Genomic DNA, 15,762 nt, shown 5'->3' on the forward strand with positions numbered 1-15,762 from the left:
CTACCAAGTGTTTGGTTGTAGTAATTGTTCCTCGAAAACCAAAGGTAAATCGTTGAATTGGACGAACACATTCGATGAAATATTGAAGCCATAGGTAGCAGCTCTGAAGATGGAGAAATTTCTGAACAAAAAGAACACGTAGGACAGGAAAAACAATGTGATATGCAGTGATCATCGATAGTTTACAGCAGGGAAACGTACGTACAGAATAGGGTCGAATCCGTACGTCCCAGAAAGAGCCGTGCGCAAACACAAGGCGACGTTCTGAAAATTCCCAAAGCCGCCAAGACAAAGGATTCTGAAGAAGAGCTACGTCCCCCCTTTCGTCAAATTTATGATGCTTTATATTTTTCAGATAATGTTCTAAATGGCCTACAAACTGAAATTAACGTGTAGTTTGAGGTTAATTCCCCTTTAAGTCATATGAATAACGAAACAATGAAAATGTTCTCGAGAAATGCTGTTAATATGATAAGATGAGGAAATATAGACAAGGGGGGGGGCAGGTTTATTAAAGAGAAGGTAGTTCTATACATAACAATTAGGACGGGACTTTGAAAGAAGAGATGGTGAAATAAAAAGAAGATTAATGGAAAGTGGAGGGAGAAGGTTACTTTAACAAAATAATCCATCTATAGCTAGGGGCGGATCTAGCCGACGACAAGAGAGGGGGCATAAATCTTGAGAACAAATTTAACGCACATGTTTGTTTATTTTTTGGTACAGTTTTTGAGGAAAAATTTAGCGCCTACTCAGCCGGCCGGTGAATAAGCGAGGGGGGGGGGGGTAAGAGCACATAATTTTTTTTTTTTTTTTTTTTTTTTTTTTTTTGGGGGGGGGGGGCCAATTCGTGACAAAATATTTAGCAGCGATTCATCCAGCCGGTGAATACGCAGGGGGGGGGGTTATGGAAATGAGAACCACTAATTTTGTTCTGGTGTGGGAGAAAATATTATTTTTTGGGGCCCGCTTTTTGTTTTTAAAAAGGTTAAATTTACGTTATTATTCCATTTTTTTTTACAGTTTTGTGGGCTAGGGGGGGACAGGCCGAAAAAAAATCGCCACGTGGATCCGCGCCTGTTTATGGCAGTGGTCTATTTATTTCTTCAACCATAATCTGATAATGCATTGACACTTGTATGAATCACATACATTTTTCTCATCTAGTTCAATCCTTTCAAAGCTTTTACATTTTGTTTAAACCGATTTCTAAGCATTTCGGCGTATCACATATTTAAAGTGTGCCTCTACACCTTCCATCATACCTATGCGTCCTTTCGCTTACCACGCTCACGTGTGAGATTTATTTTGAGCACTAAATCAATTCTGCTCACTGGTCACTGTAGGAGGCTATCAGTTACGTTTATTAACGTCGGATATGCAGATAACAAAAGAACTCGACGTTTTATCATTCTGGTCATTAATATTCATCCGCCACTGACCAGCAAGCGATGTCCGCTGGTCTTCTAGGTCTTACGCTGAAATGGAATTTTCGTACAATGGATTAATTTGAGCGGTCGTGTTAGGATCAATATCGTAGCGAGCAATGTGTTATTGAATTTAGGTTTCAAAAACACAATTTGCTAGTAATAGTATATAGTTGCAGCACAGAAGTGCGCAGTCAAACACCATACAATAACAGTCAAGATTGGAAGAAGGACTGAATACATCGTTGGATACAATATTCATGTAAGTATTAATTAACATAGGGATTTATGTATGCAATTTATTGTTTCTTAATTCATAGTGGACTTGGTGACAGTTTTTACCTATCAACACTCTGTAATTGTTTAAAGCTTCAATGTGCAGTAAAGTAACCTCAGGAATGGGCATATGCGATCCAAACGGCATAGACTAACGGGCACATTGTGGTGAAGGGGGAGGGGGAGGGGGATTGGCGTCATTTGCCCGACTGCCAATGTTCCCGTCCCAAGATTCGCGATCAAACGAAACGAGCTAGCATCTTGCAATAACTTTTCATCCACTGTATACTTGTGTCATTTTGTAATCAATACATATGTCAATGTTTATAGGGGAGGACTATCCTTAAAGTAGAATTAAAACTCTATCAGTTATCAAGAAAAATAAAGATTTAAAGCAACTAAATTTAGTTTAATATATGAAGACAATGTCACTATACAAATGTTGGAGTGGAGACGTTAAATGACTAAAACCTACGTCTCTTTACAGTCCTGAATATAATTTACTTTTCGTCTCAATTGTTTTGTCATAAATTCATATAATTCTATTCATAGTTTTATATACTTAGTCGAATTAAATGTACACAGATAACTTCATTCAATTCCCCCTTACTACATCTCACCTATAAGTATTCTTTTACAAATAGTTTATAACATTTTCCCGTTGCTACGTACGGTTCAGTTGCAATAATGTCTTTTGTAATCGTGCATGAGACCAGTTTCATGAAAATATCATATAGCTGTCAACATGTCAACATTAATAACTGTTTCTAAGTTGAGGCGTAATGAAAAAGGACGTGACAACATTAATAAATGCAGAATTGTAATCAAAGAATAGAAATGCAAGGTGGTTTAAAAATTTATGGAGAAAAACCGTCGGAGACAAAGAGACATACTAGAAAGAGAGTCTGTGTGTAAGAGAGGAAGAGAGAGAGAGAGAGAGTGAGAGAGGGAAATAGACATACTAGAAAGAGAGTCTGTGTGTAAGAGAGGAAGAGAGAGAGAGAGAGTGAGAGAGGGAAAGAGAGAAAAAAAGGGTGCGTAAGTGTGGATGATGTGTGAGTGTGTTTTAGGGTGTTTTTGCGTGTCAATTCTTTGATGCAAATTATTGATCAATCAGAGCAATATTCACGTCGTTGTTATGGTATTCGATTCAATTCAATTCATTTCAATTCAATTCAATTTTGATTTTATCAAAAATATACGAAATAACAAGTCCGAAGACTGAAAATAATTAATTCACATCGTATTAAGACATATACAAATGCGTCAAAAACAGTAAATCAACAAATTCAGTAATAAGTTAAAGTAGGACAAATTCACGAAAAAACACATAAAATGTAAAAATGGTATAATAATATATAATACTACATTAAAATGATATCGATTAAAATTGATATTTGATATATTTAATGTGAAGGATAAGCATACTATATATTTGAAAAAAAATCATAATGATTATCACTATGAGTAAATTGAGAAAGAAAGAAGAAAGATAGAGTGAAATAGTGGAAGAGGGGAGAGGGAAAGGATAAGAGAGATACATTTGAAAGAGAGAGAAGAAAAAAAATATATAGATGTCAGACTCGAGGTCACAATTTGTCATTATCGTATGTACCTTACCTACGTTATGAATAATCTAATGACTAGATTCAATACAATGACTTGACATCTTTTAATAGCCATGTCTTCGGTCCTATACAACATTGATGCTTGCTTTATCTAGAAACATGATGCACCCTCAACAAATGATAATACACTGTACAATATCCAAGCTGTTTTGATGAAGAGAGGAGTGAAAGTGAGAATAATTTCACTTTCTCTTATGAAAAACGAGTGAGAAACAATTGTAATGTCGTTGGATTTCAGTTTATTTTGGTTGGCATTTTTCTAATTAAGTTACTGTATAAACTAGGTAACGAATATGTGATTTATGAGCCCGTAAAACTCTTGAACTATTAAAATGTCCAGAGTACTATTACTTACACCGTATATATCATATTGATATTGATTTATTGATATAAGTATTATATCTAGTGAATTTTCAGTCTGTAAGTAACCTTGTACTTGTCACTCTAGCGAATTGACACATTCGCTGGCTTACTGCCTGTGACAATCGGCATAGACAGTATACTGAATAGTGAATAGGTAATACTCAATAATATGATTCGCCCAGTGCGTTATAAAATAATGCTCATGTAGTAATCCATTCCCTGCTTCAATGTGATTTTACAGGCAGGGTATTTTATCGACATCCCTACCTCTGCTGTAAAGTATTTTCACAAAGTAACACGCCACCTTTCGGTGAATGCGTACATAAAGCGAGTTCCGGTTCCTGCACCCAAGCATCCTCACGGGTTGGTGATGCAATTGGTAATGCATTGTGGAACATTGATGTTGATACATCGGGGCATACACCAGTTTATGGTTATTGGCGCCATTTTAATTTACGAGTAAACAAACCAAATGACCTCTAGAAGTCAGTGGTTTGTGCGTAAATTAAGATTGCGCCCATGCAAATTATGATGACATCACTTGCCTGCGCGCTGCGTTGTGCGCGCACATCATCATTTGCATGGGCGCAATCTTAATTTACGCATAAATACCACTGACCTCTAGGTCATTGGATTTGTTTACTCGTCAATAAAAATGGCGCCTATGTCTGCGCATGCGCACTGATGTAACCGTAAACTGGTGTATTGTGAGCAGCAAATGGCTGTTTACGTACATCTGAAGAAGTGTCAGTAGAATAGCCCGCCTTTAAATTGCTCTCATATTAAATGTAGTATAAATCAATATGATTGATTGTCGATACGTATGTTTCAAGAAGGAAAAGTGACTGTGATAAATGTAGTAGCATTTGTATATGTAAGGACAGTAAGACACAAAAAGGGTTCATTTGCATGTTTTTACCATGAACAGAAAGAACCAACCTAACAACCCCTAGCTGAACATGAAATAAATACCGGTTGGAAATCGATGTTATCGGATTAGAGGTAGAAAGAAGGCCACAGGAGAATACAATGGAACTCGGGCATCATGCAAACACAAACCTCGGTAGTCTACTAACAATTTGCGTGAGTATTATCAAACAAATGTTGTATATATAATGAGTGATGTCGGTCGATGTAGATTTTCGTGATTTCTTCATAAGATTTCTGTTTATTTCCTGCCATTGATGTGTTTGCAAGAGTCATTTTGTTTGAATCAATATGTGCATTACAGATTTCATATGAACTTTGAGGCTCAGGAATCTTGTGAATAATCGCCACAACTTACATTTGCTTTTAAGGGTAACCTGACAAGGATGTCTTTCTTTTCGTTTCTTTTCTTTTCCTTTTTTTTCTCTTTCTTTGGTTTTCCTTTCTTTAATTTCTTTTTTTTTCTTCTCATGTTATTCATACACGCCATATATTAATGATGTTATACTCGAAATGTGGTCTTGATGCTCTCTGTTATCTTTCCATAGAGGATTGCTGTGGTCATACAAGTCCTAAGTTGGGGCTCCTTTTGCTCTGGTAAGCACTTAGAGTTTTTACTTAACTTTGTTTGTATTTATCCACCATCATGACCACCATAATTTAGATTAATGAGAGTTATGCGCATTGATCGCGGCTGTGTGTGATTCTGCAATATTGCTGTCCAACTATGTATCCACTATTATTTTGAATCAATCACTTAAAAGTGTATGTAGGAGTGTGTGCGTGGGTTATACATGTATGTGTGTAGTAACAACCTGAACTATGACAAAAAATGATATATGTTGCTACAAAGAGAACTACAAACCTGTCGTCTCTTCTGATGTTAAGGATAATACATTTCTTTTTTTTTTCCCCTTAACAGTTTAGATTATCAGTCTTTAAAATTGGAGGAGGGTAAAAGGGGGAGGGAAAAAGAGAAGAGGTTTAGAAAGGTGGGAATGTAGAATTGCAAAGAGACAGAGAGGAATACAAAGGGAAGCATACACAGGTCATCAAACAAATAAGTCACAGACCTTCTCATGACAAGGCAAATATTTTAGACAGCTAATCAATTTATGAAAATAATTATGCGACGTGATAAAAATGATTGATAGTGCTACAACATGTATTTGCATTCCAATTACCGCCTTTGACGGGCTGGCATATGACGCAAAAACTGTTGTGGATTTATCCAATTACATTTCGAATGGCCATTGCTTCACCTAAAACGATTTTTGTTTCTGTTTAATGTATAACATTTAGCTAACATTTATTCTTTCTGTAAGTTGTGTTTATAACACCCTCGTCCCCACTCAACGTTTGTAGGAATGATACAAAATAATCTGTAATAAAAACCCTATCCTAAAAAAACTAACATTTTATATTGGACACCTAAGGCCCCTCTAAAGTGTAAGGAGCCCCAAATTCGCTAACAGGTTTATAGCAACATTTCATTTAAATTGTATCATAATGTGAAAAATGATGTCATTCAAGACACACTTCTGCAAGGATTCCTCCCCCCCCCCCCCCAAAAAAAAAAAAAAAAATGAAAAAAAAATGATAATACAAAAAAAAAAATTAAAAAAAAAAAAAATATATATATATATATATATAAAATAATAATAATAATTAAAAAGAAAAAAGAATTATGAAAAATTTGTTTAAAGACAAATATTAATAAAAGAATACTAATAATAATTTCGGTTTTCTGTTGTACGCAGAAAAACCCAGATGTTGTATTTTCTCATTAATATTCGACTTCAAACACATGTGATTCTTAAATCCTTGCAGAAATGTGACATTATGATACAATTTATGTGAAATGTTGCCATCAAATTTTCGAGGCTCAAAACACTTTAAGGGGCTTTAATAACAAAAATATTGAAGTTTCATATAAACCAAACGTGTGGTTTTGGTATCACTTTATGATTTGTTAGCATAACATGGATCTCTATAGACTACAAATTTTCTCAACATAATCAAATATTTGTCTGTGTTTGCCAGAAAGACCATCTAGCAATCTAGATAAACGTTCCATCTGTTTCATTCATATTTTTAGTTATTCATTCAGTCTTCCTGTTTTATACGAATAGGCCTATACAATCCTTAAAATTGTATAAGTGCTTTATCAGCATCGTCATGTGCATCTCATGTTTATATTTATTGTTCATTTTGACAGGAATAGAATGCCAGGTCTGCCAAACCGTCAACTCATTAGCCGAATGTGACTCAACTCAAGTATGTGCTTCTAATGAGGTAGGGAGAACTGATCTTCGGCAAAATTCAAGCTTAACATTTTAGAGACAGAGAGGGGGAGAGAGCGAGCGAAGTAAAGGGAGAGAGAGAGTGTGTGTGTGTGTGTGTGTGCGCGCACGCATGTGTGCGTGCATGTGTGTGTACGTGTGTGTGTATATATGTATGTGTGTGTGCGTGCCTGTTTGGTATATTTTCTGCTTAATCCGACACTTTTTAAATCATTTCCTTTTGATAATTGATATTTGTGAATACATGGTAATTTAGAGAGGAACGTAATTAATTCGGAAAGCAATTCGTTTTTTACCATCCCATGTGTAATTTTTCCGTTTGACATCGCAATCAGCAGCGTAGCTATAGGGAGAAGGGGTGAGGGCATGTGCCCCTATTGAATTGAAGGGGAAAAAAGAAATATAATAAAGATAAAAAGCAAGATGGTGAAGGAGAAGAGGACGAGAAAATACCCCCCCCCCTCTTCTCCTTTCCGCCACCTCCAAGTCAGAGGGCTTCTACAGTTGCTTTTTATTGTCAATGTTATTTCGATGCCCCTACCCTATGATACCAGTGTCCATTGCTGGTCTCGCCCTACGTCACCAATCATAATAAACCTTGTCCGTCTCTATACTATTATTGATTACCATCCTTGTGCTAGCACAGTAATTGCCAAATGATTGAACAGCTCTCTATTTATAGTGCATATAACCTCATCACGCTGTGTAATTATTTATATTTACATTCTTTTCTTGAAGTGCTTTAATATGACAATATCATGCCTTCTTGATAGATTTGAAGTTTATATCTAATTCTCATAACTATATTGACGAAGCTAAAGAGTCATAGAGAGTGATCAATAAGTACAATACTGCACGATTCACTTATCGTGATTGTCGAAACTTGGGGATAAAATATTATTTTGTCTGAATGCGCCGAAATAACCGAGCTTTGGGTAAATCTGTATGATATTTACAAGTTTATTTTACATGAAAAAATACAAGCTAGTTTTTGCGCTTAATACATGAACTTATAATATAATCATCATATCGAGGATTCTAGTGAACCCCACTGTGACTTACAAATGTTCCCTATCATCAGACATTTCCAGCAACGACTCTGACTACACGATAATCGTTTTGATGTTTTGACAAGCAAGTGTAATCTGTGTTAATCTTTTTTATCGAGCAAACGTAATGTTTAATCATGTTTCGATTAACAAACGGTGTGCATATGACGTCAGTACCCTTTGCACAGTCGGAAATCAATTATATTGAATTAGCATGATCAATATAGTTACCATAGGAATGCCACTCTATTACTCTCAAGTCTGGTGGCAAATTGTATTAAATGTTGATATTTTCAAACAATGATAATATTAATGATAATAATGATAACAATATCAATAATAATAATAATAGTAATAACAATACTAATACTAATAGGCCTATGAATACTACTATGAACAATGTACTATTAATGATAATATTAATGAAAATAATGATAATGATAGTTAAAATGATAATAATAATATAAATATTAATATTTGGTTCTTATTTACCCTAGTCAGCAAAATCGATATTTTGTGTGCATATTGCTGTGATACAGGACCTGCAATAATACCCCAGATTGAAAAAATAGAGGAGAGACGGGGTGGATAGAAAGGAATAGAAAAGGAAAGGGGGAAAACTGATATTATTCAAAGCGTATGGAATCATTCAATCATTCAACTGTCATATTAATCCTAGGGGGAAAAGGGCATCATCAATGAATAATAGTAGAAAAATAAGCAGCGGGGATCAAAGTGGTATGGGAGAGACAGAGCGAGATAAAAAAATAAAAAAAGAGAAATTAATGGAAGAAAAAAATGACGCACGCAAAAGATATGATAATGCTGTAAAAAGAAAAAGAAAAAATAATAACAAGAAGCTTGTTTAATCTTTAATAAGTTTAATTGATTGGCTATATAGCATCCCCATGTACAACATTCCCATACTGTTTCCTAGATAAATAACATTTTAAGATGGTTTTATGAGCATAATAAAGACACTATTATGAATACTCTTTTATCTCGATAAATTAAATTTTAAGATGGCATTATGAGCATAATAATGACAACCAAAAGAAGAAAACAAATAATGCCAGTCGATTAATTTCGTCACCGGACTATGGATCAAAAGGACCTCAAGTCTAAAGCCCTTTGGCAAGACTTCAGTCTCCATAGTGCCACTTTAAACCAGGTTTATCTGATTGGGACCTCCTAGTTAAGTCCAGATTTGGTACATTGGTTGTCGGTTGTAGCAGCACTTTAAAGATAATATGTCCCTTTTGCAGCCAACATCAAATTCTGTAGAACTTTGCAGAAATTATGAAAATGTCATTGTATGTCCTATCTGTGAAATGTAAACATTAGCCGTGTCCTAGTATTAAACTTATGCAAGGAAACTTGTTTACCTTCTAGACTTCACTGTCAGACACCATTGATTGACTGACATATATTTTTCTTTGGTGATAACATGTATAAAATGAGCTGTAACAGGTACATGAGCATTTGTCTACATCAATAACCCACTATGTGTAATAGCCCAAATTAAACTGATTGAATATTTGTGTATTCGGTAAAAGAGTCTGAAAAAAAATTATTTAGGTGATTGCAATCACTTAAGTCGATTTGACTACTAATGTTCGTTATTTTCCCACTAAAAGCCATTTTCAAGCCCTTTTATTTTGAGGGAAGTTGTAAATTAGTATTGTCTTTCAAATGCCATTGGAATTTAACCTAATCATTTTGTTGGTCTGCAAATGGGACATAATACCTCTAAAGGTGAATTCGATGATCGGGGTAATCAACCGCGTTAAAGACATCGAAGAAGCATTAAGCGGTATACTAATCCAAACTAAAATAACTAATACTATTTCACGATTGCAGATCTGTAGGACAGAGATCAGGACCCAGGCTGCCTCGACGTATAAGATGGAATGCAAGCAAGATCAAGCGTGCCTCAATGAACAAGAGATTTACAAAACACAGTGCACAGGGGTAGCTGGATCTGTTTGCGTCACCTGCTGTGATACAGACCTCTGCAACGCCCCGACCCCCGATCCCCCTGCAGCCACAGCCGCCACTACCAACCCGCCAACATCTATAGATGCAGCCACAACAGTGACGGAAGCAGCGACAACAAAAGCTACAACATCAGATGCAGCCACAACAGTGACAGAAGCAGCGACAACAAAAGCTACATCGACGCAGCCACCCACACATCCAATAGGTAGTTTATTCATGGACATTTCTATTCCCTAGCAGCACGAATATTAGTGGAGGTATATCGACTGCTATGAGAGGCCTGGCTGTTTTTAGGCTCAAGGGGACGTTGCATCCTGCCTTGAACAAGACGTGCGCCTGGGCGAGCGGCGCTATGAGGGGTCAAGTAAGGGTGCAACGTCCCCGAGACCCAGTATAAAAACAGCTAGATTCGAATATTAAAGCAGTCGATATATCTTTCATATATCAAATTAACACAAATATCTACAAAGAATTCTTGCCTTATCCTTTTCTTGATAAAGATATGAATAAAGATTGGTTTAATCATCACAGAAAATCTGAGACACTGTCTGTTAATCTTCGCTGATAAGATGACCAAATGTTACAATCATTTGGGAATCACACACACACACTGCACCGTATGGTATCCGCGCTCGCACAAAGTAACTTTTAACACGCAAACCGATGGGGATTTCATCATGAACTAATGACCGTTAATGGCATTGTTCGTTTCTTTACAGGAATGGCTAAAATCACGACTCCGATTTCGACCAATCAGACGGCTAGATTTTTTATTCGTAATGCATCCAATATCGACGCAACGTCAGTCTATATTTCCCAATGCTAACTTGCACACCAAGTGCCACTTCGATTGCGCTATTCACTGTGCTAACCACTCCTGTGAAGAAATTCCTAGTGCTTGAGCCAATAATTCAAAAGCTTTCCTTTTCTGCATCACTCTTACATCAGCAAGTTGCGCGGCGTGTCACGCGACATTCACTGATGTAGTCCTACGTCAGCAAATGACGCATAGTGTGCAAAAGTTTTTTTTTTATTTATGGCCACTTTAATAAACGACGTTGCTTTTATCTAGATTGTCAATAACATATTTTTTTCCTTAGATAATAAGGAGGTAATAATGATTCCAATAAAAATAGGTTTGAGAGTTGAAATGTTTTGATTTCATGATAATCAATTATGTATTCAGTCACGCTACCTCTTTCTCCTTCTCTCTCTTTCTCTCTCTCTCTGTTTCTCTCTCCCTCTCTCTCTCTCTGTTTCTCTTTGTCTTTCTCTGACTCTCTCTGTTTCTCTCTATCTCTCTCTCTGTCATTCCTTTTCCCCTCCTTTTTCTTTGTGTTAATTGTGTTCCCTTCTTAGTTCTAGTATCTCTATTTATTTTGTATAAATTACCCTTTATATTTTATTTTCCAGCTCCTTCGGGTTCATCACACATAAGCTCATCACTGTACAAACTCTACAGGTCGGCACAGCAGGTCAATCCTCAGTACGTCTTCGATACAGGTCAGGCAGGCTCTCTCATCGCATGCACTATGACCTGCGCACAGACTGCAAATTGTAAATCATTTGGATACAACAGTGTGGGTAGATTATGCTACATCGTGGGATCGGATGCCAGTGATCTAACATTCACTAATACAGCAACATGCAACCATTATATTCCGGTGATTTGAAATCAGGCCTTAAAAGGGCCACCCTAACAAAAACGGGCTATAAAAAAAAAATTAATTTAAAGACATGTAACAATTTTTGACAGAGATTTCGAACATGAAAACGATTTTTCTTAGAAATCATCAATGATTCTAGAATGTAGCTTAAACAAAGACGACTCAGAACGCTCAGAAAAAAAGCCCAGTTTCGGAGCTGTATTGCGCAATGGCATATGATGTCACTGCATGAGACTTCTCGGGGTAACGGAAGGTGATGTAGGCATTAAAATGTATTTAAAAGGCTAACTATGATATTAATTGGGGGGAAGACATTTATCCGAAAAATAATATGCACTAGATAATCCCAGTACGTTTCTGGCAATTTCGTCATTCCTAAACAAGAATTACAATGAGATTGTAAGATCCTTTAATTGTACGACAAATCGGATATTCCCGCAATGAAGCCACGTGACCGTATACCTTTTTGTTTAGGGGCGTTATTATCATTTTTTGGTCAATTTAGAGATTTGAAAAATCAGAGACTGAAATATAAATAAGTAGAGGTGTATTCATGTTTTGAAAGGCTATGTTAGTTGGGTTAGAGTGGCCCTTTAAACAGGCAGTATCTGCAATATCCCGGGGAACACAAACTGTTCATTTGCGTCAATTAACGTTCTATAGACAGAATAAATATTCAACGTTTTGCGAACGTCTTTTAAAGATTGTGTATTTGCTTGAATGACGTTATCAAGATTATAACCTGAGCATAAAATGTTGGGAGGATTTAGCTGTGGATTTTCTATTTTACACACTTTGTATTAAATTATTTTAGCGTAAATAATTTTGGGGACAGAGCCATCTTTACACAGAGTTTGGCAAACTTGGTGTTAGTTCCTCGCGGTATGACGTAGATCATTTTATTTTGTGCTTGCCCAACAGAGCCGTATTCGCCTTATAAGCCAGTTCATAGAAACAATCTGCGCGTGGGCAGATAAAGGTCATTTGTACCAAAAAGGTAAAACCCACAGAGATGAATACTGGATATGCGCTCATGAAAGTTATGTAACATTATTCATTTATGCACCAACGGTACATTCTATGATACGCAGGTGGAAGTATTCTTTTCAAGAGGGCAAACAAAAGGTATTCATGAAGCACATCTAGGACTTTGGCAGTTATTATTCTAATATGCTCAAAGTGGAACTTCTCCATGTGTAAAAGATCTGTGGATATTTGGGGTCATTTGTACCATGTGCTATCTGTAAACTCCCTTATTGTGCCCCACTCGAACCGGGTTGGCCAAACTCTCCTCATAAATGGTTCTGCTTGGGAAGTTTTAAAAGCGCCATCTTGAACCGAATGACAACAACATTCAGGTTGCGATATGATAATCAATATATGACTCGAAGTCCAAAAGACTGACAGCTAAGAATACTGTTAGGGCCACAATTTCCCTTTTTTACATGGAAAAGGTGCCCTCCTTTTAATTTGAAAGGTGCCCCTTTTCCTTTTAAGAAGCGCCCTTTCCCCGTCTAATAAGTGTCCCTTTTTACCTCCGATAAGAGCCCCTTTTTGCTTTGACACGTGCCCCTTTTCCTTTCTAAAAGTAAACTTTGTTTTCTTCAATTATTGCCCCCTTTTTTTCCTTCTCCATAATACATGTACATGCCCTCATTTAAAAGCGACTTTCATATTTTTTCTTAAATTTCCACCAAAGCTCTCTCGTATTGTTAGTTCATGATTAGATTGTGGTTAAAACCAATAAGGGTTTGTTAGTTTTTCTCTGTATAAGATGTAATATTTCATAAATACCTCACAAGTATTTAATTTTGGTTCAATCGCTTCGCTCGTTCGCAAATTAATACAATGACAAAGTATGCTGCTGAAGCAGTATCTTGGACCGTGTAAGGAGAGAAACAGTTATCTAAATCATCCATGATAATGTCATCGAGATCATGAAGAAAAAAAAGGATATATACTAACGTCTGAAATTTGAATGTTTCACTTTGAGGTTTCCCTTTTTAGGTGCCCTATTTTTTTCTTCAGAAAGTGCACTTTTTAGTTGGTGCCCCCCTCCCCCTTCTTCACTTTTGAAGACCCCGCACTCACAAAACAGAGAAATTAATATAATAAGGAGAGATATATTCTATGTCGGTCTTGTGGAAACAACAGTTTGATTTTAACCCATGTACATTCGAGGATTACATCCGAGATATCATTACACATTGCTGTATACGAGTCATGCTTTACAGCCAGTTTCAATGATATAAACTAATTTTGTTTACACTTTACACAATGCGGAATTTAATCCAATTTTCTCGCACAGCACTTGGGAGATAAAAACTATAATGGCTCCATTACACTCTCACGTTTCTGTTTTTCGAATAAATCCTGGCGTAATTATTTTATTATGAAATCACATTTTCGGAATCGTTTTGGTCAGACACAACGGATGTTATGAGTTGAGTAACAATCTTTCGATTCGCAATGTCATTTGAGCTAATAGAAAATTCATGAATTAACAAATTTCATCGATAACAATAATTTATGATGAAGCTACAGAGAAATAGTGTAAATACTTTAGGACGTATATATCTTTTTTTAGCTTTAAGTTTTGAGTCCCACCGGTATATGTGTACACATATTAAGTCAGCGAGAAAGGCTGTAATTAATGGAACATTGTACATAAACATGACAGAATAAGATGTAGGCAGAAGCAAAACAGACGACGAACCGCTGGATTGTTGAGACATATACCATGAGAAGAGCAGAGGAAAAGGGGAAGAATGTAAATTGCATGATAACTTGAAAAGGGTGTCAAGAGAGATATAAAAGGTCAAGAAAGTGAGCAAAAAGGGAAATGGACGAAAAGCAAAGTATTGTATTGTCTATACTAGACATTTAAAGAAAGATCTGCTTCTGAGTATAACCATTTATATCAAGATAATATTTAGTGATTTTATGTATATTTTACTGATATTACCCGAAATGTGACTGTGGCATTATATTATTGACACGATGACGTGATAAGTGACGGTGATATTTAAAAATTATTATGATATGGCGTTTAGTATATAATAAATATATATCAAAACACAAAAAAAGCCTTGTGTAAATTAATGATGTTGGTGGTGCGGGTGATGACATGGTATGGTGATATTGATGCAAGATATTTGTCATACTGATGTTAAAAACACAATAATTTTTTTTTTAAAATCTAGTCATGAAATGAAAATGAAAATGATTTCATCAAAAGATGCATTAAGTTTATGGAATTAGGTATACAGTTGTGTTGGTCTGCTTTTATATTTTTTTTTTTTGTTTGCGATGAAGAAGTTACCCTTGCTGTACTTTATAAATCAATGGTATTAATTCTACACCCTTCCAGGGGGTTAAAGCCAAACCAATGGCAATAGAATTCAAGGAATATGGGCCAGAGTGGATATGATCATATCTAGACAAATGTATAATTGATAACAAATGTATAATTGATATTCCAAGCAATTTACTTTTTTCTGTCATAACATTGACATTAAACACAATTAATTTCATTTGGTTCTTCTTTCAGTTTATGATAGGATCTAAAACGAAAGTCTTAGATTGTTTCAAAAAGATTGTATACCCTGTTCCCTCTCTATTTAATAAGTGCCGTTATAGTTGTACAGATACAATGAATATGAATACAAATGCACACGATGAGGTAATGGGTACATATTGAAGCTTTCTTTTTCACAAATCGAAGGAAAATTTAAACAGTTACTACGCAAAGAGGGCGCTAGGCCAGAATTGCCTAAAATCAATGTTAAGCTAGCGCTTCAATTCAGGTGCCGTGGCATTATACAAATGTATGCCTCATATTGATAGTGAATTCATAATAATTGAGTGTCGTAACGAGTAGGCCTAGCAACGTGACTACATTCTCATAATGTTCGCTTTGCGTGACTGAACATTTGATTGTAAAAACAGTTCCATGGTGTTATGCTAAATATGTCTTTGTTATTTCTACGTAATACTAAGTTAATTCATAAGAAAATGATTTCTATATTTGGATGGTATATCATTGATTTTTCCCCTGCTGGTCAATATGACATAAACAGCGCGAATCGGTTAAAGGGATTTCTGCTTAATAGTCTTTTCTTCCT

At 35.9% G+C, this 15,762-nt stretch overlaps 1 protein-coding gene across 1 annotated transcript; it reads left to right on the forward strand.

The window, feature by feature from the left end:
• The first annotated feature begins 1,382 nt into the window (after positions 1–1,382).
• Positions 1,383–11,684, forward strand: LOC105443728 (CUB domain-containing protein-like). Its single transcript, XM_011677272.2, has 6 exons — positions 1,383–1,689; positions 4,623–4,777; positions 5,170–5,218; positions 6,840–6,916; positions 9,834–10,176; positions 11,385–11,684. Exons 2-6 carry the CDS (start codon positions 4,724–4,726, stop codon positions 11,642–11,644), a joined length of 783 nt encoding a protein of 260 aa, XP_011675574.2. The 5' UTR covers positions 1,383–1,689; positions 4,623–4,723; the 3' UTR covers positions 11,645–11,684.
• Positions 11,685–15,762: the final 4,078 nt, after the last annotated feature.

The sequence above is a fragment of the Strongylocentrotus purpuratus genome, unplaced genomic scaffold, assembly GCF_000002235.5.
Source record: "Strongylocentrotus purpuratus isolate Spur 01 unplaced genomic scaffold, Spur_5.0 spur5_scaffold_7, whole genome shotgun sequence".
Taxonomy (NCBI): Eukaryota; Metazoa; Echinodermata; class Echinoidea; order Camarodonta; family Strongylocentrotidae; genus Strongylocentrotus; species Strongylocentrotus purpuratus.

Coding starts and splice junctions, on each gene's coding strand:
- LOC105443728 (XM_011677272.2), top strand. CDS start 4,724: ATGGAACTCGGGCATCATGCAAACACAAACCTCGGTAGTCTACTAACA. Junction 4,778..5,169: donor GTAGTCTACTAACAATTTGC/GTGAGTATTATC, acceptor ATCTTTCCATAG/AGGATTGCTGTGGTCATACA. Junction 5,219..6,839: donor TTGGGGCTCCTTTTGCTCTG/GTAAGCACTTAG, acceptor TCATTTTGACAG/GAATAGAATGCCAGGTCTGC.